At 52.6% G+C, this 26,378-nt stretch overlaps 2 protein-coding genes across 3 annotated transcripts in view; both read left to right on the top strand.

The window, feature by feature from the left end:
• SRM (spermidine synthase) overlaps window positions 1-2,698 on the top strand; it is a 227,650-nt gene extending 224,952 nt beyond the window's left edge. Inside the window, exons 5-9 of the mRNA XM_050788552.1 lie at window positions 453-606; window positions 1,139-1,222; window positions 1,311-1,456; window positions 2,203-2,325; window positions 2,402-2,698. Of these exons, the coding sequence (XP_050644509.1) occupies window positions 453-606; window positions 1,139-1,222; window positions 1,311-1,456; window positions 2,203-2,325; window positions 2,402-2,422 (528 nt within the window). The 3' untranslated portion in view covers window positions 2,423-2,698. The remainder of the gene's footprint in view (window positions 1-452; window positions 607-1,138; window positions 1,223-1,310; window positions 1,457-2,202; window positions 2,326-2,401) is intronic.
• Window positions 2,699-11,636: 8,938 nt separating this feature from the next.
• Window positions 11,637-26,378, top strand: part of MASP2 (MBL associated serine protease 2) — a 21,817-nt gene continuing 7,075 nt past the window's right edge. Inside the window, exons 1-8 of one of the 2 annotated variants that reach the window (XM_050788339.1) lie at window positions 11,637-11,718; window positions 11,802-12,030; window positions 12,187-12,364; window positions 13,383-13,514; window positions 15,412-15,608; window positions 15,925-16,072; window positions 21,487-21,605; window positions 24,704-24,782. In XM_050788339.1, the coding sequence (XP_050644296.1) occupies window positions 11,714-11,718; window positions 11,802-12,030; window positions 12,187-12,364; window positions 13,383-13,514; window positions 15,412-15,608; window positions 15,925-16,072; window positions 21,487-21,605; window positions 24,704-24,782 (1,087 nt within the window). In that variant the 5' untranslated portion in view covers window positions 11,637-11,713. Of the gene's footprint in view, window positions 11,719-11,801; window positions 12,031-12,186; window positions 12,365-13,382; window positions 13,515-13,997; window positions 14,154-15,411; window positions 15,609-15,924; window positions 16,073-21,486; window positions 21,606-24,703; window positions 24,783-26,378 lie in introns of those variants that run through there. The other variant, XM_050788350.1, reaches the window with a different exon arrangement.

Genomic DNA, 26,378 nt, shown 5'->3' with positions numbered 1-26,378 from the left:
TTTCCCGCTTTACACATTATAAACTGAGGTTCCTGAAAGGGGCCAGCTGTGGAGGCTCACAACTGTAATCCTAGCGCTTTTCGGAGGCCGAGGTGGGAGGATCCCTCGAGCCTAGGAGTTCGAGGCAACATAGGGAGACTCCATCTCTACCAAAAATTTAAAAAGTAGCTGAGCATGATGGAACACACTCGAAGTCCCAGCTACTCAGGAGGCTGAGGTGGGAGGATCACCTGAGCCCTGGAGGCCGAAGGTGCAGTGAGCCATGATCCATGCCACTGTACTCCAGCCTAGGCCACAGAGTGAGATCCTGTCTCAAAAAAAAAAAAAAAGAAAAAGGAAGGGCTTGGCCAAGGCCACTTGCCTGTGAGGCACTTGGAGGGTCCCACGTGGCTGTGTCTGGCTCCAGGTCCCCCAGCCCCTTGGCCCAGTCTGGTCCCTCCCATCCCCTCCAGGATGTCATCCAAGTCTCCAAGAAGTTCCTGCCAGGCATGGCCATTGGCTACTCTAGCTCGAAGCTGACCCTACATGTGGGTGACGGTTTTGAGTTCATGAAACAGAATCAGGATGCCTTCGATGTGATCATCACTGACTCCTCAGACCCTATGGGTAAGCAGCGAATGGGCCCCAGGGTTTTCTGACAGCTGCAGGTCTGGAGGTCAGCCTCCCCCAGGCCTTCAGAGTCGAGGATAGAGCAGCCTCCCGCCCCTTGAACTAGAGCTGTACTTTTCCCTTCTCAGTTGTTACCTGCCCTCTGAAACATGGCTCAGGACAGTAGGCAGGAGCCAGGCCACTGCCCTGAGTTCACAAGCTGGGCCCCAAGGAGAGTGGGGATCTGGCATTGGGACACTGAGGCCCCTATGTCCTCTTCAGCCTCCCCTCTGCTCTGGACTGGTCAGCACTGGAGTGGGGGCAGGCTCTAGTCTTAGACCAAGGCCTGGGGTAGAGGTTCCTCTGCTGTGGTGCCAATGACACTCCCCCAAGAATGGGACTCAGGTGTGGAGCCTGTCACCCACAGACCTGGGTTCAGATCCTGGCTCTGGCCACCTGGCAGCTGTGTGGGTCTGTGTCGCGGGGTAAGAGTGGCCCTGGAGGTCTCAGCCAGACTGTGTTCAGTGTGTCTCCCTCCATCCTTCCCCAGGCCCCGCCGAAAGTCTCTTCAAGGAGTCCTATTACCAGCTTATGAAGACGGCCCTCAAGGAAGATGGTGTCCTCTGCTGCCAGGGTGAGCCACAGGCCTGGAGCAGTGGGGCGGGGCGGGTGGGGCGGGGCAGGGCAGGCCCTGCCAGATGCTGATGCTTCCGGGCCCCCAGGCGAGTGCCAGTGGCTGCACCTGGACCTCATCAAGGAGATGCGGCAGTTCTGCCAGTCCCTGTTCCCCGTGGTGGCCTACGCCTACTGCACCATCCCCACCTACCCCAGCGGCCAGATCGGCTTCATGCTGTGCAGCAAGAACCCGGTGAGATGGGGGCGCCCACGGGTGGGGGTCGGGGGAAGGTGGTCGTAAATAAAGAGCCCTCCCCTGCCGGGCGCGGTGGCCACGCCTGGAATCCCAGCGCTTTGGGAGGCCGAGGCGGGCGGTCACAAGGTCAGGAGATGGAGACCATCCTGGCTAACACGGTGAAACCCCATCTCTACTAAAAATACAAAAAAATTATTTTTTGTATTTTTACAATACAAAAATACAAAACGGCGGACACGGCGGCGTTTGCCTGTTGTCCCAGCTGCTGGGGAGGCTGAGGCAGGAGAATGGCGTGAACCCGGGAGGCGGAGCTTGCAGGGAGCCGAGATCACACCACTGCACTCCAGCCTGGGGGACAGAGAAAGGCTCCATCTCAAAAAAAATAAATAAAAAAAAAGAGCCGTCCCCAGGCCAGGCGCGGTGTCTCACACCTGGAATCCCAGCACTTTGGGAGACCGAGGCGGGCAGATTGCTTGAGGTCAGGAGTTCAAGACCAGCCTGACCAACATGGAGAAACTCCATCTCTACTCAAAATACAAAAAAAACCCAAAAACAAAATTAGCTGGGTGTGGTGGCGTGTACCTGAGGCTGAGGCAGGAGAATCACTTGAACCCAGGAGGCAGAGGTTGTAGTGAGCTGAGATGACGCCACTGCACTCCAGCGTGGGCAACAGAGTGAGACTCTATCTCAAAAAAAAAAAAAAACAAAGTGCCCCCCCTGATGTGCCCCGGCCCGGTCCCCAGAGCACCAACTTCCAGGAGCCGGTGCAGCCGCTGACGCAGCACCAGGTGGCACAGATGCAGCTGAAGTACTACAACTCCGACGTGCACCGCGCCGCCTTCGTGCTGCCCGAGTTTGCCCGCAAGGTGGGTGGCCTGTGGGGCCAGGTGGGGGGACCCAGGGACCCAGAGCACCCTCCTGACTGGCCTCGTGTCCCTCCAGGCCCTGAATGACGTGAGCTGAGCCCAGGTGCCACCGCGGATGCCACCCAGGACCTCGGACCTTGGAGCCTGCAGGGTGCCTCGGCCCCTCTAGCCCTGGGCCAGACCTCCTCCCGGCTCTCGCCCACCAACCAAGTGTTACAAGCCCCAGAATGCTGCCCGGCCTGCCCTGCTAGGCGGACTGTCTGTGTGTCTGTCTCTCTGGCGTTCCACCTCCAAGCCTATACCAGCTGTGTACAGCGCCATCTCTCTGCCTTCTGTTGCCCCTCACTCACCAAACACGTGTATTTATAGCAAAGATTGGAGTTCTGTGTCTCCTGACCTTGGCTGGGCCCAGGCAGGGCCACATTCATTGGGCGCCTCTGGGGTGAGGGTCTGCAGGGGCCTTGCTGTCTGACCCCCAAGGGTCTGCTGCAGGCCTGGGGCTGCAGGTGGGCCCTCGTGGATAGCCTGGGGCACAGAGGATCACCGCAGTCATGTGGGACCCAGAACTGTCCTGGGAAGCTGACATAGCCGTACCAAACCTTTCACAAGACCACTGGTGACAGCCCCCCAAGGCAGTGGGGTGAGTGAGGTCAGGGTGGGGCTGCCCGGGAACCTCCTCAGAATTGAGGCCACTCACAGGTGTAAGTCAGGTCCCATCCAGGTGCTCCAGGGAAAATACAGGAAGGGGTAGCAGGGCTAGTTTTTTGGGCCTTTTTAAGCACACCAGGAGCTTAACACTGGCCCGGTGACTATGCCCTGACCCCACTCGAGGTATTCAGGCTTGGGTTCAAATTCCCACCATGCCCTGCCTCCCGTGTGGACAAATTGAGAAAGCAGATGTGGGCGCCCGCACCAGGGACTGCGAGGACAGGGGCTGTCCCCTCTCCAAGGTGCTGAACTCCTGCCTTCCAGGACGCAACGGTGGGAGGAGGACAGAAAAAGAACCCTCCTTGCATGGGCATGGGCCTGAGTTGCCAACCCCTTTCCCCACCCTGGGCAGGGCCTGGGCCACAGGATGAATCAGGGTGGGAGGCCCCACTCCCAGCTGAGGCAGCCACCTCAGAGCCCTGACTCACCCGGGAATGTTCTCCGGGACATCAGAATAAGGGGGATTCAATTACGCCATAAACTCTGGCCTCAGGCCAGTCACAGCCCTCCAGGCTCCACCCGCCCCCCACTCCCCACCCCTGTGAGCTCACCATACTGAGCACCTTCAGATCTTTGGCCCATCAGCAGATCTGACCTCAGGCTAACTTCTCCAGGCCACCCTGACCTTTCAAATCAGTCTGGGGAGCTGGCGTCTGCCCCGGGACCTTCACAGTCCCAGGGAAGGCCCGAGAGGAGCAGCTGGCGGTCAGGTGGGTTGGCAGGGGCTATTTCTGGAGCCTAACAGGCCAGGCTGCAGCTGGGTGGACCAGGCACTTTCATCTAATCTTCACAACCACCTGCCTGCAAGGTACTGTTCCTGCTGCACAGAGAGGCAAGGCGATGTGCCTAAGGACACACAGCCAATCAGCAGCCACCGTCTGAGGCCACTCCACCCTGCTCACCCCAGGGCCTCCTGCATCTCAGGCCAGGCACTCTGAATGTCCTGGCATGGATGGTCTCTCTGACATCTACTCCCTGGCCAAGATCCAGGCAGGAATGCTGCCCCCTTAGAGGGAGGATCCCATGACCCCCTAGGCGTGAGGGCCTTTCCCCAAGGGCTCTGGAATCAGACCTCGGTCCAGATCTCAACTCTGCTTCCCTTAGCTCTGTGACCTGCAGCCATGCAGACCCTCTGCCTATTACCCCGATGTCAGAGGGGGAGCACACCGTCCGTTAGGAAGCTTTGGTGAGAAGCACATGCGACACAGCACTCAACCAGTGCCAGCGCTCTGCACTGGCCCATCAGGACCACCTATCAGGGCGAGGAGAGAGGAGGGAGGGTGGACCAGGTTGCAGAAACAGCCGGGGCCATCTGGGAAGCAGGAGATCTGAGAAGCAGCAGCAGGAAGATGAAGTTGCTGGCAGCGTGGATCCTCTGCCTCCCCAGCCTATAGTCAAGTCTATACACACACCTGCCCGCCTTGAAGGGGCATGTGCCAGGGATGGGGGCAAGCCTGAGCCCCACAACCAGGTGAGTGCAATGCAGCCCAGGATAATTACTGAAACAAGCAGCCTCGATGAGGACACAACCTGGGTCCCCCAGAATCTTTGGGCCACAGAATCTTTGGGCCCAGAAATTTTTGGGCCACAAACAGGCCCAGTGTGGCATGGGGAATAACATCAATCCTATCTAGACTTTTCAAAATTTGATTTATTAAAATGAGCCAGGCCCCCGGCTTAAGGATTCATGGGTCCCTGTGGCTTGTCAGAAGAAAAATCACAGTCCTCCTCCCGCGGCCTCTTTCCCTCTTGGAGCTAATTATTTTGGTGTTTATCTTCTGTAGCAGAAAAAGAAATCGATTTGGTGTTTGTCCCCACTTCCTGCCACGGAGCCCCTAACACCTCTGGAAATTCCTGATGGGTAGGAGTGTCTTGTCATTCCTTATATGCTCCGTCAGATAACTCCCGAGTTTATGCTAACGCAGTGATTTAGGGTAGAGCCCCCAGGGAGCTTCAGGGTGGGGTTGGTAAGACCTAAAGACTGGAGGGTTGGGACTTTCACCCCACCCAGTGACCACCAGGAAAGGATCAGGAGAAGTCTGGAGATGAAGCTCTACAAATTCATGAACAATGAGCGCAGCCTGGGGTTGGTGGCTCATGCCTGTAATCCCAGCACTTTGGGAGGCCGAGGTGCACAGATCACTTGAGGCCAGGCTCGTTGGGAAGCCAACGTCGCAAAACCTCGTCTCTACTAAAAATACAAATATTAGCCGGGCGTGGTGGCGCGTGTTGATATCGCCAGCTACTCAGGAGACTGAGGCTGGGGAATCACCTAAACCCAGGAAGCAGAGGTTGTGAAACTACCTTTGCCAAATTATGACTGAGACAGTGAAGGAGACCTATCTTAACCAACTCCATCTTGCTTCTAACCGCCAAGCTGTCCTTGTTCATTCTTGGGTGTAGGCTGAACTAACTTTGGGAGAAACTTAGTTTATGGTTTAAACAAAGACGGTCACAGTCCTTTCTCAAAGCAGATGTTCTTGCCTGGGGACTAGATTGTCATTGTAGGATTAACATTAGCCACAAGATTAGAAATGATGGTTTAGAGTCATGCAGCTGGAGGCTACAAGATTCCAACCCTCCCTAAACTGCTCCTAAAATCAGTCCTTGAGATATTTTGCAGACCCTGCACTTCATGGCCCCACCCAGATGGATAAACTGGCTCATCTGATCCTGTGACTCTGACCCAGGAACGGACTCAGTGCAAGAAGACAGCTCTGAATCCGACTTCCTGTGATTTCATCCCTGACCAACAGCACTCCTGGCTCACGGGCTTCCCCCACCCACCAAGTTATCCTTAAAAACTCTGCTCCCCAAATGCTCGGGGAGACTGATTTGAGTAGCAGTAAAATTCTGGTCTCCCGCACAGCCAGCTCTGCGTGAATTACTCTTTCTCTATTGCGATTCCCAGGTCTCGATGAATCAGCTCTGTCTAGGCAGCCAACAAGGTGAACCCCTTGGGTGATTACAGTTACAGTGAGGCGAGATCGATCGCACCACTGCACTCCAGCCTGGGCGACAGAGCAAGATTCTGTCTTAAAAATAATAATAATAATAATGAAAAAACAGTTAAAGAAAATAAAAGGAAAAAGCAAAAGAAAATAAAAGAATAACTCTGGACGGAAATAGAGTTATAATTTAGCATTGATCAGGCTGCACTCTGGCAGTTACCTCCATGTAACTGAAAGTCAGGTAGCACCGTGCCCGACCAGGCTTTTCTTTAAGAATTGCTTGAGCTAGTCAGGGCACGGTGGCTCACGACTGTAATCACAACACTTTGGGAGGCTGAGGCGGGCAGATCACCTGAGGTCAGGAGTTCAAGACCAGCCTGGCCAACATGGTGAAACCTGGTCTCTGCTAAAAATACAAACATTAGCCAGGTGTGGTGGCGGGCACCTGTAATCCCAGCTACTCGGGAGGCTGAGGCAAGAGAATTGCTTGAACCCAGGAGGCGGAGTAGCTGGGATTACAGGCACGTGCCTCTACATCCAGCTAATTTTTGTATTTTGAGTAGAGTCAAGGTTTCACCATATTAGCCATACTGGTCTCAAACTCCTGACCTCAAGTGATCCACCCGACTCAGCCTCCCAAAGTGCTAGGATTAAGGCCGGGCACAGTGTTGAGAGTTTGAGACCAGCCTGACCAACACGGAGAAACCCCGTCTCTACTATAAATACAAAATTAGCCAGGTGTGGTGGTGCATGACTGTAATCCCAGCTACTAGGGAGGCTTAGGCAGGAGAATCACTTGAACCCAGGAGGCGGAGGTTGCCGTGAGCTGAGATCACACCACTGCACTCCAACCTGGGCAACAAGAGCAAAACTCTGTCTTAAAAAAAAAACACAGGCCGGGCGCGGTGGCTCAAGCCTGTAATCCCAGCACTTTGGGAGGCCGAGACGGGCGGATCACTAGGTCAGGAGATCGAGACCATCCTGGCTAACACGGTGAAACCCCGTCTCTATTAAGAAATACAAAAAAAAAACTAGCCGGGCGAGGTGGCGGGCGCCTGTAGTCCCAGCTACTCGGGAGGCTGAGGCCGGAGAATGGCGTGAACCCGGGAGGCGGAGCTTGCAGTGAGCTGAGATCCGGCCACTGCACTCCAGCCTGGGTGACAGAGCGAGACTCCGTCTCTCAAAAAAAAAAAAAAAAAAAAAAAAAACACAAACAAAAGCCAAAGTGCTGGGATTACAGGTGTGAGCCACTGCATCTGGCCTTAAGATAACGTTTTATCTCCTACACAGCTTCTTGTTTTCCCTGGAGGTCCTTTTTCTGTTTGTTTCTCGTTACTTAGTCTTCAATAAATTTATCACTCATTTAGCCCCAAAATGTTCACTAATTCTCTAAATGCTCCTGGGACTCAACAGGTGCTTGTCTTAATTTAATTTAATGTAACTTAATTTAGGAGAGCTAAGTAATTAAACATGACGCCAAAGTACATAAGAAAGTGGCAGTCTTTTATTGCAAATATGCGCGCACACTCGGGCAAGGTTCTCTGGTCCTCAGGTGTGGGGGGTCAGGGAAGTCGTGCCGGCGCTCTCGGGTGAGGTTCTCCGGTCCACGAATGCGGGGGCCAAGGAAGTCACACCGGCGTTTACCAGCAGGGGACTTTTATGCATTGGTACTGGAAGGGGGAGGGCAGTGGGCAGGATAAGGGCGTGATAGAGGCATCTCCATAGGTGTGACCGGGTAAGTTTCCATCTCTTCGGATTGACGTCCCGGGGCGCCTGCTCACAGTTGATCTGCATTTTCCCGGGCGTGGGCTGCATTTTCCCGTGCAAGTAAGTTGGTGATGAACCCAGAAGCAACAAGGGCGGTGCCTTCTTGTTTACCTGCCTCCATCTTGTCCCTTCTCCCTCACCCAAACAGTGCTCTGTCATTGTCCCCTTTCTGGAGAAGCTGTCCAGAGCCTTCTCACCGCCCCCAATGGAGTCCCTTAGTGAATGGCATCTCTTGGACCTTATGTCTTCTTATTGAAACTGCCCTTGCAAAATTATGACATAACTGACCCCATCCTGTTCCTGACCTCCAAGCTGACCCTGCTCATTCCTGGGTGCAGGCCCAGCTGACCGGGGGAGGAATTTAGAGTTCAACTTGAAACAAGAATAATAATAGTTCCTCCCTAAAACTACTCTCTTCCCTGTTCTGGGGCTGAACCACCACCTTGGTAAGATTAATGAGCAGTCACAAGACAGGTGTAGTTTCTTTCTTTCTTTTTCTTTTCTTTTTTTAAGACAGAGTCGTGGCTGGGCACAGTGGCTTACACCTGTAATCCCAGCACTTTAGGAGGCTGAGGCTGGCAGATCACAAGGTCAGGAGTTCAAGACCAGCCTGGCCAACATGGTGAAACCCCATCTCTACTAAAAATACAAAAATTAGCCGGGCATGTTGACACATGCCTGTAATCCCAGTTACCCGGGAGGCTGAGGCAGGAGAATCACTTGAACCCAGGAGGTGGACGCTGCAATGAGCTGAGATCATACCACTGCACTCCAGCCTGGGACAGAGCGAGACTCTTTTTTTTTTTTTTTTTTTTTTTTTTTTTTGAGACGGAGGCTCACTCTGTCCCAGACTGGAGTGCAAACAGAGTGAGACTCTTTTTTTTTTTTTGAGATGGAGGCTCACTCTGTCCCAGACTGGAGTGCAGTGGCGCAATCTCGGCTCATTGCAGCCTCCCAGGTTCAAGCGATTCTCCTGCCTCAGCCTTCCAGGTAGCTGGGATTACAGGCATGCACCACCACGCCCGGCTAATTTTTGTATTTTTAGTAGAGATGAGGTTGAACTGCAAAATAATTCTTTTTTCTGATCTTTTGAATGTGATTTGCTGCTTGATTTTTCTCTTTCTCTTTGTTTGTAGAACATAATTCTTCTCTCCAGTGTTTTTAAATATATGTAAAGGTGTATTAATATTTTTATCTCCTTTTCTGGGCACTTGGGGCACACTTTCGATCAGTATCACATTCTTCAGTTCTGGGAAATTTTCTTGCATTATTATTATTATTATGTATGTATTTTTGGAGACAAAATCTTACTCTGTCACCCAGGCTGGAGTTCAATGGCATGAACATGGCTCTCTGCAACCTTGAGACCTCCTGGGTTCAAGCGATCCTCCCACCTCAGCCTGCCAAGTAGCTAGGACTAAAGGTGCATGCCACCGTGCCTGGCTAATTAAAAAAAAAAAAAAAAAATTTTTAGAGGCAAGGTCTTGCTATGTTGCCCAGGCTGGTCTTGAACTCCTGGTCTCAGGCAACCCACCTGCCTCAGCCTCCCAGCCTCCTGGGATTACAGGCAGGAGTCACTACACCCAGCCAGAGTCCCAGTCTCTAAAAGAAAATAGGCTAGGCATGGTGGCTTACGCCTATAATCCCAGCACTTTGGGAGGCTGAGGCAGACGGATCACCTGAGGTTGGGAGTTCGAGACCAGCCTGACCAACATGGAGAAACCCTATCTCTACTAAAAATACAAAATTAGCCAGGCGTGGTGGCGCATGCCTGTAATCCCAGCTACTCGGGAGGCTGAGGCAGGAGAATTGCTTGAACCTGGGAGGCGGAAGTTTGATGGCTCATACCTGTAATCCCAGCACTTTGTGAGGCTGAGGCAGGTGGATCGCTTTGGCTCAGGAGTTCGAGACCAGCCTGGGCAATACAGGGAGACCACCCCCCCCCCCCCCCCGATCTCTACAAAAAACGAAAACAAAAACAAAGGGGATTAAAAAAAGAAAAGATATGAATCCATGAGGATAGAGTGTGGAAGAGGAAGCAGCAGCCTCAAAGTTCTGGAAGCTGGAAGAACAGATAAACAGGTGTGAAATAACTGGAAAGCAACTTATTTATTTATTTTTTTTTGAGATGGAGTCTCACTCTGTCATCCAGGCTGGAGTGCAGTGGTGCGATCTCGGATCACGGCAACCTCTGCCTCCCGGGCTCAAGTAATTCTCCTGCCTCAGCCTCCCGAGTAGCTGGGATTGTAAATGCGTGCTGCCACACCCAGATGATTTTTATATTTTTAGTAGAGACGGGATTTTACCATGTTGGTCAGGCTGGTCTCAAACTCCCAACCTCGTGATCCACCCGGGTACCTTGGCCTCCCAAAGTGCTGAGATTACTGGCATGAGCCACCAAGCCTGGCCAAAAGCAACTTCTAAGCCTGCAATGGAATCGGGAATTGGTGGCACCAGGTCCTTCCAGCAGGGTTTAAGAAATTAGCCAGCCTGAGGTTGGGCACGGTGGCTCACACCTGTAATCCCAGCACTTTGGGAGGCCGAGGCAGGCAGATCACCTGAGGGCAGAAGTTCGAGACCAGCCTGACCAACATGGAGAAACCCCCATCTCTACTAAAAATACAAAATTAACCAGGCATGGTGGTGCTTGCTTGTAATCCCAGCTACCTGGGAGGCTGAGGCAGGAGAATCGCTTAAACCCGGGGGGCAGAGGTTGCAGTGAGCCAAGATCGTGCCATTGCCTTCCAGTCTGGGCAACAGAGCAAAACTGTCTCAAAAAAAAAAAAAAAAGAAAGAAAGAAATTAGCCAGCCTGAGCAACAGCAAAACTTCCCATTTCAACAGCAAGACCTCTCTACAAAAAATAAAAACATGAAAGTTGGGGTGTGGTGGCTCACGCCTGTAATCCCAGCACTTTGGGAGGCCAAGGTGGGCAGATCACTTGAGATCAGGAGTTCAAGGTCAGCCTGGCCAACATGGTGAAACCTGTCTCTACTAAAAATACAAAACTTAGGCCAGGCACAGTGGCTCACGCCTGTGGTCCCAGCACTTTGGGAGGCCGAGGCAGGTGAATCACAAGGTCGGGAAATAGAGACCATCCTGGCTAACTCAGTGAAACCCCATCTCTATTAAAAATACAACAAATTAGCTGGGCGTGGTGGCGGGCACCTGTAGTCCCAGCAACTGGGGAGGCTGAGGCAGGAGAATGGCATGAACCCGGGAGGCGGAGCTTGCAGTGAGCCGAGATTGTGCCACTGTACTCCAGCCTGGGCAACAGAGCAAGACTCCGTCTAAAAAAATAAAATACAAAACTTAGCCAGGCCTAGTGGTGCACGCCTGTAGTCCCAGCCACTCAGGAGGCTGAGGCAGGAGAATGGCGTAAATCCGGGAGGCGGAGCTTGCAGTGAGCTGAGATCTGGCCACTGCACTCCAGCCTGGGTGACAAAGCGAGACTCTGTCTCAACAAAAAAAAAAAAAAAAAGAAACCACCACCACCACCACCTAGCCAATCCCCATTCCCCATCCCCTCACCCCAGCAGAAACTTAGACACATTCCTGGAAGGGGTAAAATGAGCCGGGCATGGCGTTGCATACCTGTGGTCCCAGCCACCTGGGAGGCCGAGGTGGGAGGATTGCTTGAACCCGGGAAGTAGAGGCTGCAGTGAGCTATGATTGCAGCACTGCACTCAAGCCTGGGCAACAGAACAGGATCCAAAAAAAAAGAGGGGAGGGGGCAGAGCCAGGATTTGTTTCCAAGCTGTTGTTGCCTAGGTCCAACTCCTGGCTCCTGGAGCAGCCTGTCCTCCCTGCCTGGAACTCTGAGCCGGCTGGAGTCATGGAGGTGATTCCCAGAATCCCAGAGTCAGGGAGGCTGGGGGCAGGGGCAGGTCACTGGACAAACAGATCAAAGGTGAGACCAGTGTAGGGCTGCAGACCAGGCCAGGCCAGCTGGACGGGCACACCATGAGGTAGGTGGGCGCCCACAGACTCCCTGCAGGGTGTGGGGCGGGAGCACAGGCCTGGGCCCTCACCGCCCCTGCCCTGCCCGCAGGCTGCTGACCCTCCTGGGCCTGCTGTGTGGCTCGGTGGCCACCCCCTTGGGCCCGAAGTGGCCTGAACCTGTGTTTGGGCGCCTGGCATCCCCTGGCTTTCCAGGGGAGTACGCCAATGACCAGGAGCGGCGCTGGACCCTGACCGCACCCCCCGGTTACCGCCTGCGCCTCTACTTCACCCACTTTGACCTGGAGCTCTCCCACCTCTGCGAGTACGACTTCGTCAAGGTGCCGTCAGGATGGGAGGGCTGGGGTGTCTCAGGATCAGGGGGTCCCCACGGAGTAGCCAGGGTTCAGGGAGACCTGGGAGCAGGGGCCAGGCTTGGCCAGGAGGGAGATCAGGCCTGGTCTTGTCTTCCCTCCCTGTGACACCTGACCCCACAGCTGAGCTCGGGGGCCAAGGTGCTGGCCACGCTGTGTGGGCATGAGAGCACAGACACGGAGCGGGCCCCTGGCAATGACACCTTCTACTCGCTGGGCTCCAGCCTGGACATTACCTTCCGCTCCGACTACTCCAACGAGAAGCCGTTCACAGGGTTCGAGGCCTTCTACGCAGCCGAGGGTGAGCCAAGAGGGGACCTGCGACATCTCAGTCTGCGCAGCTGACTGTGGGGGTAACTCTGTCTTAGGCCAGGCAGCCTTGCCTTCAGTTTCCCCACCTCCCCCAGGGCAGGGGAGGGACCTCTGGCCTGACACCAGCTGCAATGCAAAGACCAAAACAGCCGTGACCGTGACCTCCATTCACATGGGCTGAGCGCCAACTCTGAGCCAGGGACCTGAGGACAGCATCGCCTCAAGTGACACAGGGACTGGCCGGGTGCGGGGGCTCACGCCTGTAATTAAAGCACTTTAGGAGGCTGAGGCTGGCTGATCACTTGAGGTCAGGAGTTCAAGACCAGCCAGGGCGACATGGTGAAACTCCATCTCCACTAAAACTACAAAAATTAGCTGGGCGTGGTGGCATGCACCTGGAATCCCAGCTACTAGGGAGGCTGAGGCAGGATAATTGTTTGAACCCGCGAGGCGGAGGCTGTGGTGAACTGAGATCGTGCCACTGCACTCCAGCCTGGGCAACAGAGCTAGACTCCGTCTCAAAAAACAAAAAACGAAAATGATGCAGGGGCTGAGGACCCCATTTACAGCTGACAAAGTGGGGCCCTGCCAGCGGGAGCGCTGCCAGGATGTTTGATTTCAGATCTCAGTCCCTGCAGGGACCAACTGTGTGACCTCGGAGGAGTGGCTCAATTTCTCTGCTCCTTAGGAAGCGGCTACAAGGGTTTGGCACTGTAGCCCCGCCCCCTGGGTTTGATTGACTCCATCATTAGCTGGGTGGCCTTGGGCCGGACACTGAAACTCCCTCTGGTTTAACAGAGGTGATGTTTGCATCTTTCTCCCAGTGCTGCCGGGAGCTTGTAGCAACCCTAGGCCTGAAGGTGATTGGCCCCACACCAGTTCCCCACCCTAGACAGGATGAGGCCTCCTCTGAGGTCCACTCTGAGGTCATGGGTCTCCTGGGAGGAGGCCAGGCTGGATCCCTCCTCTCCCTCCTGACGGCCTGCCTGGCCCTGCCTCTCCCCCAGACATTGACGAGTGCCAGGTGGCCCCGGGAGAGGCGCCCGCCTGCGACCACCACTGCCACAACCACCTGGGTGGTTTCTACTGCTCCTGCCGTGTAGGCTACATCCTGCACCGTAACAAGCGCACCTGCTCAGGTGAGGGAGGCTGCCTGGGCCCCAGCGCACCCTGTCCTGGGATACATGGGGCTCCTCAGGGCCATTGCTGCTTTGCCCAGGGGTGCGGAGGGCCTGGGCCCTGGACACTGGGTGCTTCTAGGCCCTCCCGCCTGCAGCTCCGCTTCTCAACCCTGCTTCCCCTCCCAGCAGCCAGGCTCATTCTCAGTGCCACCCTCCCCCACCAACTGAGGCTAATTCTAACACCTCACCGTGTACCTGGCCCCAGCTGGGTTCTGGGAACCCCTCATGTAGCCACTTCCCGCCGGGGCAGCTGTTGCCAGCTCCTGGGGTGGGAGAGTCGGGGGGATCTAGCCCTGGTTCCTTGGGACCCCATCCCTGCACCGTGGAACTGGCCAGTGCTCTGGGGCATGGGCAGCCCCACCTGCTGGCGCTGACGCTGCCTCCCCACACTTGATTTCTCCCTCTCGGTGTCTCTCCTCGTCTCTCTGATCTTTTTTCCAGAGCAGAGCCTCTAGCCTCCCCTGGAGCTCCGGCCTGCCCAGCAGGTCAGAAGCCAGAGCCAGCCTGCTGGCCTCAGCTCCGGGTCGGGCTGAGATGGCTGTGCCCCAACTCTCATTCACCCCCCACGGACCCAATAATAAACCTGGCTCCACCCCACCTGCTGCTGCGTGTCTCTGGGGTGGGAGGGTCAGGAGGTGGCGGGGTGCGCTCCTCTCTGCTGTCCCTCCTCACAGCCTCATGAACCCCAGGTCTGTGGGAGCCTCCTCCATGGGGCCACAGGCTCCTTGGCCAGAAGGGCTTGCTCTCACCCCCCGTTTTGAAGATGAGGCACTGAGACCCAGAGAGTGGCAGGGCCTCGCTCACATCCAGGTCCCCCAGAGGCTGAGCCCAGAGTAATCTTGAACCACCCCCATTCAGGGTCTGGCCTGGAGGAGCCTGACCCACAGAGGAGACACCCTGGGAGGTATTCATGGAGGGAGCAGTCTGGTCCCCCCAAATCCAGGGGTGATTCCCACTCCCCCATAGGTCACTTCCATGTGGAAGGAGGCAGGTAATGTGGGGGCTCCCCACTTCCTAGAGGCCTCACAACTCGAATGCCCCCCACTGCAGCTGCGGGTGGGGTGGTGGTATGGGATGGGGACCAAGCCTTCCTTGAGGGATGGAGCCCAGCCCGATGCCCTGCCTGTGGCAGCAGCATCAGCTGTTCCAGCGAGGAAGGAGAGCGCCAGACTCAGTCATGATCACCGTTGCCTTGAACTTCCAGGAGCTGTCCCCGGGACAGGGGCCAGACCTGGCGGAAGGGGGTGATGAGAGACCCTTCTTCCGGACGGTTCCCCCAGGAACCCAGGGGGCTGGCTGGTCTTGGCTGGGTTCGGGTAGGAGACCCTTGATGAATAAACTTTGGAATCGCTGGGGTGGCTGTAGGGTAATTTGGGGGAGAGCCAAAGGGGCCCTTAGGCTCGAGGAGACACCCTTCTCTTTTCCCGAATTCCCAGGGACCAAGGAGAGTGTCCCCTCCTCCTCCTTCCTGTGTGTCCATCCACCCCTGCCCTGCACCCCGGCAGGGCCTGGTGGAACTCAATGCTCTAGCCCCCACCCTGGGGTTGCAACTCTGGCCCAGGACACCACCACACTCTTGGGGTGTGAGCGAGGGCCCATGCACTCCATGAGGCTAAAGCCTCAAAGCAAGAGAAACCCCTTCTCTAAGTGGCCCCTCAGCCATCAGGTGGGTCGTTTGGTTTCTGGCTAGGCCTCAGGGACTGGCCGTCTGCAGGGCCCAGCCCAACCCAGGGATGCAGATGTCCCAGCCACATCCCTGTCCCAGTTTCCTGCTCCCCAAGGCACCCACCCTGCTGTTGGTGCGAGGGCTGATGGAGGGCACACCAAGTCACTCCCCCGCCTTCCCTCCTTCCAGCCCTGTGCTCCGGCCAGGTCTTCACCCAGCGGTCTGGGGAGCTCAGCAGCCCTGAATACCCACAGCCGTACCCCAAACTCTCCAGTTGTACTTACAGCATCCGCCTGGAGGAGGGGTTCAGTGTCATTCTGGACTTTGTGGAGTCCTTCGATGTGGAGACGCACCCTGAAACCCTGTGTCCCTACGACTTTCTCAAGGTCTGGCTTCTGGGGCCATCATCTTGTCCCAGATCCTCCCCCTCAGCCCAGCTGCACCCCCTACTTCCTGCAGCATGGCCCCCACCATGTTCCTGTCACCTTCAGCGACCCCCCACCTCTCCAGGTGCTGTGGGGGTCCAAGGCTGGGGCCTTCTGAGTACAAGTGTGGGAGGGAGAGCGGGGAGGGGCACCCCGATCCATGGCCTGGGGTGGCCTCATTGGCTCTCCCTGAACTGCTGAGGAGGTGGGCTGCTTCCCTCTGGCCCAGGCCAGACCCGGGCAGCCGCTCCCCTGCTTTCATGAGCTTCTTTCTCAGATTCAAACAGACAGTGAAGAACACGGCCCGTTCTGTGGGAAGACATTGCCCCGCAGGATTGAAACAAAAAGCAACACGGTGACCATCACCTTTGTCACAGATGAGTCAGGAGACCACACAGGCTGGAAGATCCACTACACGAGCACAGGTGAGCAAGTGGGTCTCAGATCCTGGCTGGAAGCGCAGAGCTGCCTCTCTCCTGGAGTGTCAAGGAGCTGTAGAGTGTGGGGCTCATTCTGGGCCAGGACTAGGAAGAGACACCAGGTTTAGTGGTGTCTGAGGTATGAGGCAGCAGTCCTCTAAGGGGAAGCATCCGCTGTCCCTCCCTCCAGCCAGCCACTCATCCATCCTTCCACCACTCATCCTTCCAACCACCCATTCACCCATCCACTCATCCATTTACCCACCCATCGTTCTGTCCACTCATCCTTCCAACCATCCGTCAATCCACCCACCCATCCATCCTTTTGTCCACACAACCATCCACCCATTCTTCTACCTACCCATCCTTCATCCATCCATCCATCCATCCATCCAATCCATCTGTCCATTCACTCATCCTCCTACCTATCCATTCTTCTATCATCAATCCATTCATCCTTCCAGCTATCCATCTATTCATCCACCTATCCTTCTACCCACCTATCCTTTTACCTACCCATTCTTCTATTCATCCACTATCCACCCATCCTACTACCCACTCATTCTTCTATCCACCCATCCTTTTACACATCCTTCTATCCATCCATACATACACCCATCCTTTTGTCCACCCATCCATCCATCCTTCTATCCATGTATCCATGCATCCATCCATCCTTCCAGCTATCCATATATCCACCCGCCCATCCTTTTACCTACCACTCTTATCCATCCACCCTTCCACTCATCCTTCCAGCCATCCATCTATCCATCCACCCATTGTTCTACCTACTTATCCATCCATGCACCCATCCATCCATTCATCCATCCACCAATTCTTCCACCTATCCATCTATCCATCCACTCATCCTTATATCCATCCATCCATCCATCCATCCATCCATCCATCCATCCATCCATCCTTCTGTCCATCCACCCATCCACCCATCCTTCCACCCACCTATCCTTCTGTCAACCCATCCTTCTACTCATCTACCCATCCACCCATCCTTCTACCTACACATCCTTCTATCCATCCATCCATTCATCCATCCATCCATCCATTCTTCCATCCATCCACCCACGCACCCACCCATTCTTCCATTTATCTATCCATCCATCCATCCATCCATCCATCCATCCATCCATCCATCATCCATCTACGTATTCATGCATCCATCCATCCATTCCTTCCAGATATCCATTTATCCACCCACCCATCCTTCTACTACCAATCCTACCCATCCATCCACCCACCCATTAATCCATCCTTCCAGCCATCTGTCTATCCATCCACCCATTCTTCTATCCATCCATTCTTCCATCCATCCACCCACGCACCCACCCATTCTTCCATTTATCTATCCATCCATCCATCCATCCATCCATCCATCCATCCATCCATCCATCATCCATCTACGTATTCATGCATCCATCCATCCATTCCTTCCAGATATCCATTTATCCACCCACCCATCCTTCTACTACCAATCCTACCCATCCATCCACCCACCCATTAATCCATCCTTCCAGCCATCTGTCTATCCATCCACCCATTCTTCTATCCATCCATTCTTCCATCCATCCACCCACGCACCCACCCATTCTTCCATTTATCTATCCATCCATCCATCCATCCATCCATCCATCCATCCATCCATCATCCATCTACGTATTCATGCATCCATCCATCCATTCCTTCCAGATATCCATTTATCCACCCACCCATCCTTCTACTACCAATCCTACCCATCCATCCACCCACCCATTAATCCATCCTTCCAGCCATCTGTCTATCCATCCACCCATTCTTCTATCCATCCATCCATCCACCCACCCACCCATACTTCCAGCCATCTATCCATCCACTCATCCTTCTACCTACCCATCATTCCATCCATCCATCCATCCATCCATCCATCCATCCATCCACCATCCGTCCATCCACCATCCGTCCATCCACCCACCCACTTATTCTTCTCTCCACTCATCCTTCTATTCATCCGTCCATCCACCCATTCGTCTATCTACACATCCTTCTATCTGTCCACCCATCCATCCTTCTAGCTGTCCATCTATCCACCCACCCATCCTTCTACCTACCAATCCCATCCATCCATCCCTCCGTCCATCCACTCATCCATCCGACAATTTTCCCAGACATCTATCTATCCATCTGTCATCCTTCTACCTACCCATCCTTCCATTTATCCATCCATCCATCCATCCATCCTTCTATCCATCTACTCACCCATCCATCCTTCCACCCACCTATCCTATTAATCTACCCATCTACCCTTCCTTCTACCAACATATTCATCCATCTATCCATGCATCCTTCCTTCCTTCCTTCCTTCCTTCCTTCCTTCTATCCATCCATCTACCCACCCATCCTTTCACCCACCCATCCTTATATTCATCTACCCATCCACCCATCCTTCTACCTGCACATCCTTCTATCTATCCATTCATCCATCCATCCATCTTTCCAGCTATCTATATACCCACCCATCCTTCTACTTACCAATCCTATCCATGCACCCATTCTTCTACCGACCTACCCATCCATCCATCCACCCACCCATTCTCCCAGCCATCCATCTGTCCACTCATTCTACCTACCCATCTTTCTATCCATCCATCCTTTATCCGCCCATGCACTCATTCTTCTGTCTACCCATTCTTCTATTCATCTACACATCCATCCATCCATCCATCCATCCATCCATCCATCCATCCACCCATCCACCCATCCATCCTTCCAGCTGTCCGTCTATCCACCCACCCATTATTCTCCCCACCAATCCTATCCATCCATCCACCCACCCATCCATTCATCCATCTACCCATTCTTCCAGCCATTCACCCACCCATCCTATCCATCCATCCTTCTTCTTCTTTTTTTTTTTTTTTTTGACAGAGTCTCACTCTGTTGCCAGACTGGAGTGTAGTGGCACAATCTCAGCTCACTGCAACCTCTGCCTCCTGGATACAAGCGATTCTCCTGCCTCAGCCTCCAGAGTAGCTGGGATTACAGGCATGCGCCACCATGCCTAGCTAATTTTTGTATTTTTAGTAGAGGCAAGGTTTCACCATGTTGGCCAGGATGGTCTTGATACCTTGACCTCATGATCTGCCTGCCTTGGCCTCCCAAAGTGCTAGGATTATAGACGTGAACCACTGAGCCCAGCCCCATCAATCCATCCTTCTATACGTCTACCCACCCACCCACTCATCCTTCCATCCACCCATCCTTCTAGCCATCCATTCCTCTATTCATCCAACCATCCACCCATCCTTCTACCTACACATCCTTCTATGTATCCATCCATCCATCCTTACAGCTGTCCATCTATCCACCCACCCATTCTTCTGCCTACCAATCCTATCCATCCACCCATCCATCCACCCATTCTTCCAGCCATTCACCTACCCACCCATCCTATCCATCTATCCATCCATCCATCCATCCACCTATCCATCCATCCTTCTATCCATCTACCTACCCACCCACCCACCCATCTTTCCATCCACCCATCCTTCTATCTATCCATTCTTCTATTCATCCAACCATCCACCCATCCTTCTACCCACACATCTTTCTATCCATCCATCCATCCTTCCAGCTATCCATCTATCCACCCACCCATCCTTCTACTTACCAATCCTATTCATCCATCCATCCATGCATCCATTCATCCATCCATCCATCCACCCACCCATATATCCATCCATGCATCCATCCATCCATTCATCCATCCAGGCAGTCATTCATCTATCCATCCACCCATCTTTCTACCTACCAATCCCACTCATCCATCCATCCTTTCATCCATCCTTCCAGTCATTCATCTGTCCATCCATTCATTTTTCTACCTTACTTATCTTTCTATCCAGCCAGCCATCTATCCATCCACCCATCCTTCTGCCTACCAATCCTTCTATCCACCAATCTATTCATCCATCCATCCATCCATCCATCCACCATCCTTCCATCCACCATCATTCCATCCTATGGATGTGTACCAGGGATATGTAACGTGGAAGCCACAGTTCCAGCAGCCTCTGCTCAGTCCAGTGAGGGAACAGTCACAGAAACATAACCAGAACCCTGTGGCAAGCACAGCCTAGAGCCAAGCACTGGACAATGTGAGAGTCCAAAGGAGGACCTCACCAGACAGGGGCTAGGAGCTAGGAAGCTATCCTGGAATAGGAAATGCCAAGATTGAATTTAAAGGATAAGTGGGTATTAGACAGAGTTCTAGGTGGCAGAATAGTATGCGCAAAAGCCCCCCAGAGGCTTCACTCTTCAGGGTGTGGAGCTGTAGAAGGTGAGGTGTGGGTATGAGTTGGGGCAGGGGAAAAAGGAGGGTTGCACCAGAGCCACAACTTGAGGAGTATGCAGCCAGGATCTACACACTACCTCTCAGGACCACCCCTACTGGCCCTGGCTCTGCCCTCTGAGGCCCTGCCAGAACTGCCACCACCTCTTCCTCGTGACAGACACTCAAGTGCTAGAAGCCCTGGGCTCCCACAGGTCCACCAAGGCTATCCCTGGAGATTGATTCCTCAAGGGGAGACTTTGGGACCTGCATGGGACTGAGAGCTGCCCCAGGCCACAGGCTGGGTCAGGGGCACTCAGGTGCACCCAGCTGTCCCAGCAGCTTGGCAGAGACCACTGGGCCCTAGCAGGTGCCAGAGGGAGGAGAGGACTCAGAAACTGACCGGTGGGTTTTAAGCGGCAGCTGGGGAGCACTGAAGGCTTGGGGTGAGTGGAGGCCAGGGTTTGGGGGCCAGAGTGGAATGCAGTGTCCTGGTGGGTTGAGCACTGTGGATAGGCGCTCATGAGGGGCGGCTGTGAGGGTGAATTACAGCTCCACCAAGCACTAGCCTAGGTGCTTTGTATTTGATCTTCACAACAGCCCTGGGGCAACTATTATCATCATCACCCGCTCCCCATCTTGCAGATGAAGAAACTGAGGTCCCGAGAGGTTACACATAACCACTGGGAAATGGAGAGTTATGATTTAAACCCAGCTCCAGTCACATGTAGGTCCCAAAGCCTCCCCCGAGCTCTCTTCCTCAAAGTTACACTCTGTCTCGGTTTCGAGCGTGGCTCTGAAGTTCCTGGCATAGAGCAGACATTCTATTTATGGGGACTGCCCCATCTTCCCACATACCCGGCTTTCTCACATACCTTGGGCTCAGTCCCAGGGAAAACAAGAAACCTTAATTTGCAAAAGCACCTGAGAGTTTAATCTTGCCTTTGGTGTTAAATCTTAAGAACCCTACCCCACGAATGGCAAACTCTCTTTACATGTTAAGTATTTCCTTTATAAACTAAGAACTTCAGACGGCTCGATTCGGACTTGGCTGCTATAGACCTCATCAAAACCAATATGCCTGATTTCCTCTGCACAGCGCAGCCTTGCCCTTATCCGATGGCGCCACCTAATGGCCACCTTTCACCTGTGCAAGCCAAATACATCCTGAAAGACAGCTTCTCCATCTTTTGCGAGCCTGGCTATGAGCTTCTGCAAGTGAGTTAAAACAAGACTAAGTACACCACGATCAAGCACGATCGCTTTGAAATGTGAACATATTTCTATCTGCAGATGTGTGAAAGCAAAGTGGGAAAATCGTGTGTCAGCATGATTTCTTTTGTCTATCTTTAAATGATAAAAAGCCAAGAAATAAGTTTGCAGAGGACAAAAAGGATGGCTATGGAAAATTTGATTCTGGGAATTCTACTCTGTCGCCCAGGCTGGAGTGCAGTGGCGCGATCTCGGCTCACTGCAAGCTCCGCCTCCTGGGTTCACGCCATTCTCCTGCCTCAGCCTCCCGAGTAGCTGGGACTACAGGCGCCCGCCACCTTGTCTTTTGTGTTTTTTAGTAGAGACGGGGTTTCACTGTGTTAACCAGGATGGTCTCGATCTCCTGACCTCGTGATCCGCCCGTCTCGGCCTCCCAAAGTGCTGGGATTACAGGCGTGAGCCACCGCACCTGGCCTCTTTCTTTTTTTTTTAAACGTAACTTTAAATTTACGTAAGCGAGCCCTTTGTTTTAAAGCTACTTTGGAAAGCTGGTGATGAAAATAGGCAATTGGCCAGGCGCAGTGGCTCACACCTGTATTCCCAGCACTTTGAGAGGCCGAGGCAGGCAGATCACTTGAGGCCAGGAGTTCGAGACCAGCCTGGCCAACGTGATGAAACCCCATCTCTACTCTAATTTTGTAAAAATACAAAAATTAGCCCTGGCGTGGTGGCTCACGCCTGTAATCCCAGCACTTTGGGAGGCCGAGGCTGGCAGATCACAAGGTCAGGAGATCGAGACCATCCTGGCCAACATGGTGAAACCCCATCTCTACTAAAAATTCACACACAAAAAATTAGCCGGGCGTGGTAGTGGGCGCCTGTAGTCCCAGCTACTCGGGAGGCTGAGGCAGGAAAATGGCGTGAACCCGGGAGGTGGAGCTTGCAGTGAGCCGAGATCACGCCACTGCACTCCAGACTGGGTGACAGAGCCAGACTCCATCTCAAATAATAATAATAATAATAATAATAATAATAATAAAAAATAATGATGATGATAATAATAATAATAAGAAGAAAAAGTAAAAATATAAACATTAGATGGGGTAGTAGCCCCATCTCTACTAAAAATACAAAAATTATTAGGTGGCCGGCGCCTGTAATCCTAGCTACCCAGGTGGCCGAGGCAGGAGAATCGCTTGAGCCTGGGAGGCGCAGGTTGCAGTCAGCTGAGATTGCACCACTGCACTCCAGCCTGGATGACAGAGCGAGACTCTGTCTCAAAAAAATGCATAAAATAAAATAAAATGGGCAACTTTTCTGTTTGTCCCACACGACAGCAGCTCTTCGTAAAGTGGCTGGAACGACAGAAAGATGAGTTTGCTATCCTGTTCCATGTGCCCTGCCTAGCATCAAATTAAAGTCCTCCCCCTGGTCAAATGACCTTTCCATGAAACAACTCCTGGGCCCACAAAAAGGTAGACAGGCCTGGGAAATAGTGTATTCTGCAAAGTTATAAATAGTGATCACTGTTAAGGGAGGAGTATAATTTCAAAAAATGCTTAGCATGTTGCTTTAGGGGCACAGGTAAGAAATTAACACGTCCTCTTTATGTTCTTCAAAATTGTCACTGAATCCCAGTGGTAAGAAGTAATAACATTGGAATGATAACTAACTATGCGATCCACAGTCCTGTGGAGGGTCAAAAAAAAAAAAAAAAAAAAAAGTGAGACACTTTTCCCACCTTGCAAACTTCTTGGGCGGGCTCTTTTCCACAGCTCCTTGGACCACAAACCTCTTTAGTTTCTGACTTAACACAAGAAGTCCTGAAATCCTTTGAAGCACAAGGTTTCTGCCAAAGCCATCGTCTTTTATTTTAATGTTTGATTTTAGAAACACATTATCTCAGCAAGTCAAAAAATGACACTGGCAGTGAAAGCTGGTGGACAGCACACAGACGAAACTCACAAAAGAATTCTTAGGAACCCTCCTCCAGCTAATGGCTACAGGCTAGACAGATACACAGACATACTTGCAAGTCTTATCACACCTGCTTTTTCAAACTTGTCACCACAGCTCTCTGTTGTTTTTTTTTTTTTTCTTTTTGGACAGGGTCTCACTTTGTCACGCAGGTTGGAGGGCAGGGGTGCAATATCATGGCCCACCACAGCCTTGACCTCTCAGGCTCAAGCAATCTCTCACCCCAGCCTCCCAAGTAGCTGGGACTACAGGCGAGCACCAACATGCCCGGCTAATTTTTGTCTTTTTTGTAGAGGTGGGGGGGGGGGGGGGGTCTCACTACGTTGCCCAGGCTGGTCTCGAACTTCTGAGCTCAAGCAGTCCTCCCACCTTGGTTGGCCTCCTAATGTGCTGGGATCACAGGCGTGAACCACTGTGCCTGGCCCTCTGTCACTTTATATAAAGAAATGGTGGAACATCAGATACAGAAATGTTGAGATATGATGATGATGACGATGATTTGAGACAGGGTCTCACTCTGTCACCCAGGCTGGAGTGCAGTGTTGCAATATCAGCTCACTGCAACCCCCGCCTCACACGTTCAAGCAATTCTCCTGCCTCAACCTCCTGAGGAGCTGGGATTACAGGTGCACTCCACCACGCCAGGCTAAATTTTTGTATTTTTTAGTAGAGACGGGGTTTCACCATGGTGGCCAGGCTGGTCTTGAACTCCTGGCCTCAAGTGATCCACCTGCCTTGGTCTCCAGGTGTGCTGGGATTACAGGCATGAGCCACCACACCCGGCTGAGATCTGATATGTTTTTGTATTACAGTGAAAAACAAACAAACAAACAAAAGAATCATAAATTGCTGCAAAGTTTCCATCTGATTCATAAAATGCCAATACCTGTTGAACAATGAAATACATAACCTAGGTGGCATAGATGTGCACTGAGGCGGTGAGGCAGTGCGTCCATGTGCCAGGTCCCCTCAACCCCAGCACATGCAGATACTGGTCATGTGCGATGCCACCCGCTTTGGGAGTACCTCGTAAAACACTAGAATAGGAAGTACTGTGAGAGCACAGCTTTGGGGAGTGATTTTATGATATACACAAGGAAATTAATATATTCTGAATTCTTCTTCAGGGTCACTTGCCCCTGAAATCATTTGCCGCAGTTTGTCAGAAAGACGGATCTTGGGACCAGCCAATGCCCTCGTGCAGCAGTACGGTCATGTGGTGACTACAACCCCCATAACCGCCCGGAACTCCCTCTGTTGCTAACTGTTGCTGCTTCTATTGCTTCTCTGGTTTTCTGTTTCTTTCTTTTCTTTTTCTTCTTCTTCTTTTTTTTTTTTTTTTTTTTTTTTGAGATAGGGTCTTGCTCTGTTGCCCAGACTAGAGTGCAGTGGTGTGATCTTGGCTCACTGCAACTTCTGTCTCCCAGGCTTAAGCAATCCTCCTGCCTCAACCTCCTGAGTAGCTGGGACTACAGGTGCCTGACACCACGCCTGGCTAATTTTTGTATTGTTTGTAGAGACAGAGTTTTACCATGTTGCCCAGGCTGGTCTCGAACTCCTGACCTCAAGTGATCCGCCCGTCTCAGCCTCCCAAAGTGTCAAGATTACAGGCGTGAGCCACTGTGCCTGGATCCTTGGTTTTTTAATGATCCGTTTATCAGCACTTGAATTTCAAATTTGCTTCTTTTCTCCCATCTCTCAGTGCACTCTTAGAGGTTAAAACAACCAACCTACTAGGGAAGGGATATGCTTAAAAAAGCATGTTCTTTGACAAGTTGTTTTTTGTTTTTTGTTTTTTCTGAGACAGGGTCTTACTCTGTTGACCAGGTTGGAGTACAGTGGTGTGATCTCGGATCATGCAACCTCTGCCTCCTGGGTTCAAGCGATTCTCCCACGTCAGGCTCCCCAGGAGCTGGGAGGCACTACCAGCACATGCCACTATGCCAGGCTAATTTTTGTATTTTTTTGGTAGAGATGGGGTTTCACCATGTTGGCCAGGCTGATCTTGAACTCCTGACCTCAGGTGATCTGCCCACCTTGGCCTCCCAAAGTGTGAGTACATGTCTGTGTGTGTGTGTGTTTGAGATGGAGTCTCACTCTGTCACCCAGGCTGGAGTGCAGGGGCAATCTCAGCTCATTGCAACCTCTGCCTCCCACGTTCAAAAGATTCTCGTGCCTCAGCCTCCTGAGTAGCTAGGATTACAGGCACATGCCACCACACCCCGCAAATTTTTGTATTTTTTTGGTAGAGATGAGGTTTCACCATGTTGGCCAGGCTGGTCTCGAACTCCTGACCTCAAGTGATCCACCTGCCTCAGGCTCCCAAAGTGTGTTCTTTGACAATATTTTTTTTTTTTGGAGACGGAGTCTTGCTCTGTAGCCCAGGCTGGGGTGCAGTGGTGCAATCTTGGCTCACTGCAACCTCCACCTCCTGGGTTTAAGCAATTCTCCTGCCTCAGCTTCCTAAGTAGCTGGAACTACAGGCACACGCCACCACACCTGGATAATTTTTTGTATTTTAGTAGAGACGGGGTTTCACCGTGTTGCCCAAGCTGGTTTGAACTCCTGAGCTCAGGCAATCCGTCTGCCTCGGCCTCCCAAAGCACTAGGATTACAGGCATGAGCCACAGTGCCTGGCCTGACAATATTTTTCTAAGTATAAAAATAATAATATTCATGGTAGAAGATGGAAGATAGAAAATACAGAAAATTATGAACATCTTAATGCCCATAATGCCACCATATGCAAGTATAATCATTACTTTGTTTTTTTGTTTGTTTTTTTTTTTTGAGATGGAGTCT

Source organism: Macaca thibetana, chromosome 1, assembly GCF_024542745.1.
Source record: "Macaca thibetana thibetana isolate TM-01 chromosome 1, ASM2454274v1, whole genome shotgun sequence".
In the NCBI taxonomy this organism is placed as follows: Eukaryota; Metazoa; Chordata; class Mammalia; order Primates; family Cercopithecidae; genus Macaca; species Macaca thibetana.
Note: the sequence above shows the minus strand (reverse complement) of the source record. Positions and strands in the feature narration are given on the sequence as shown.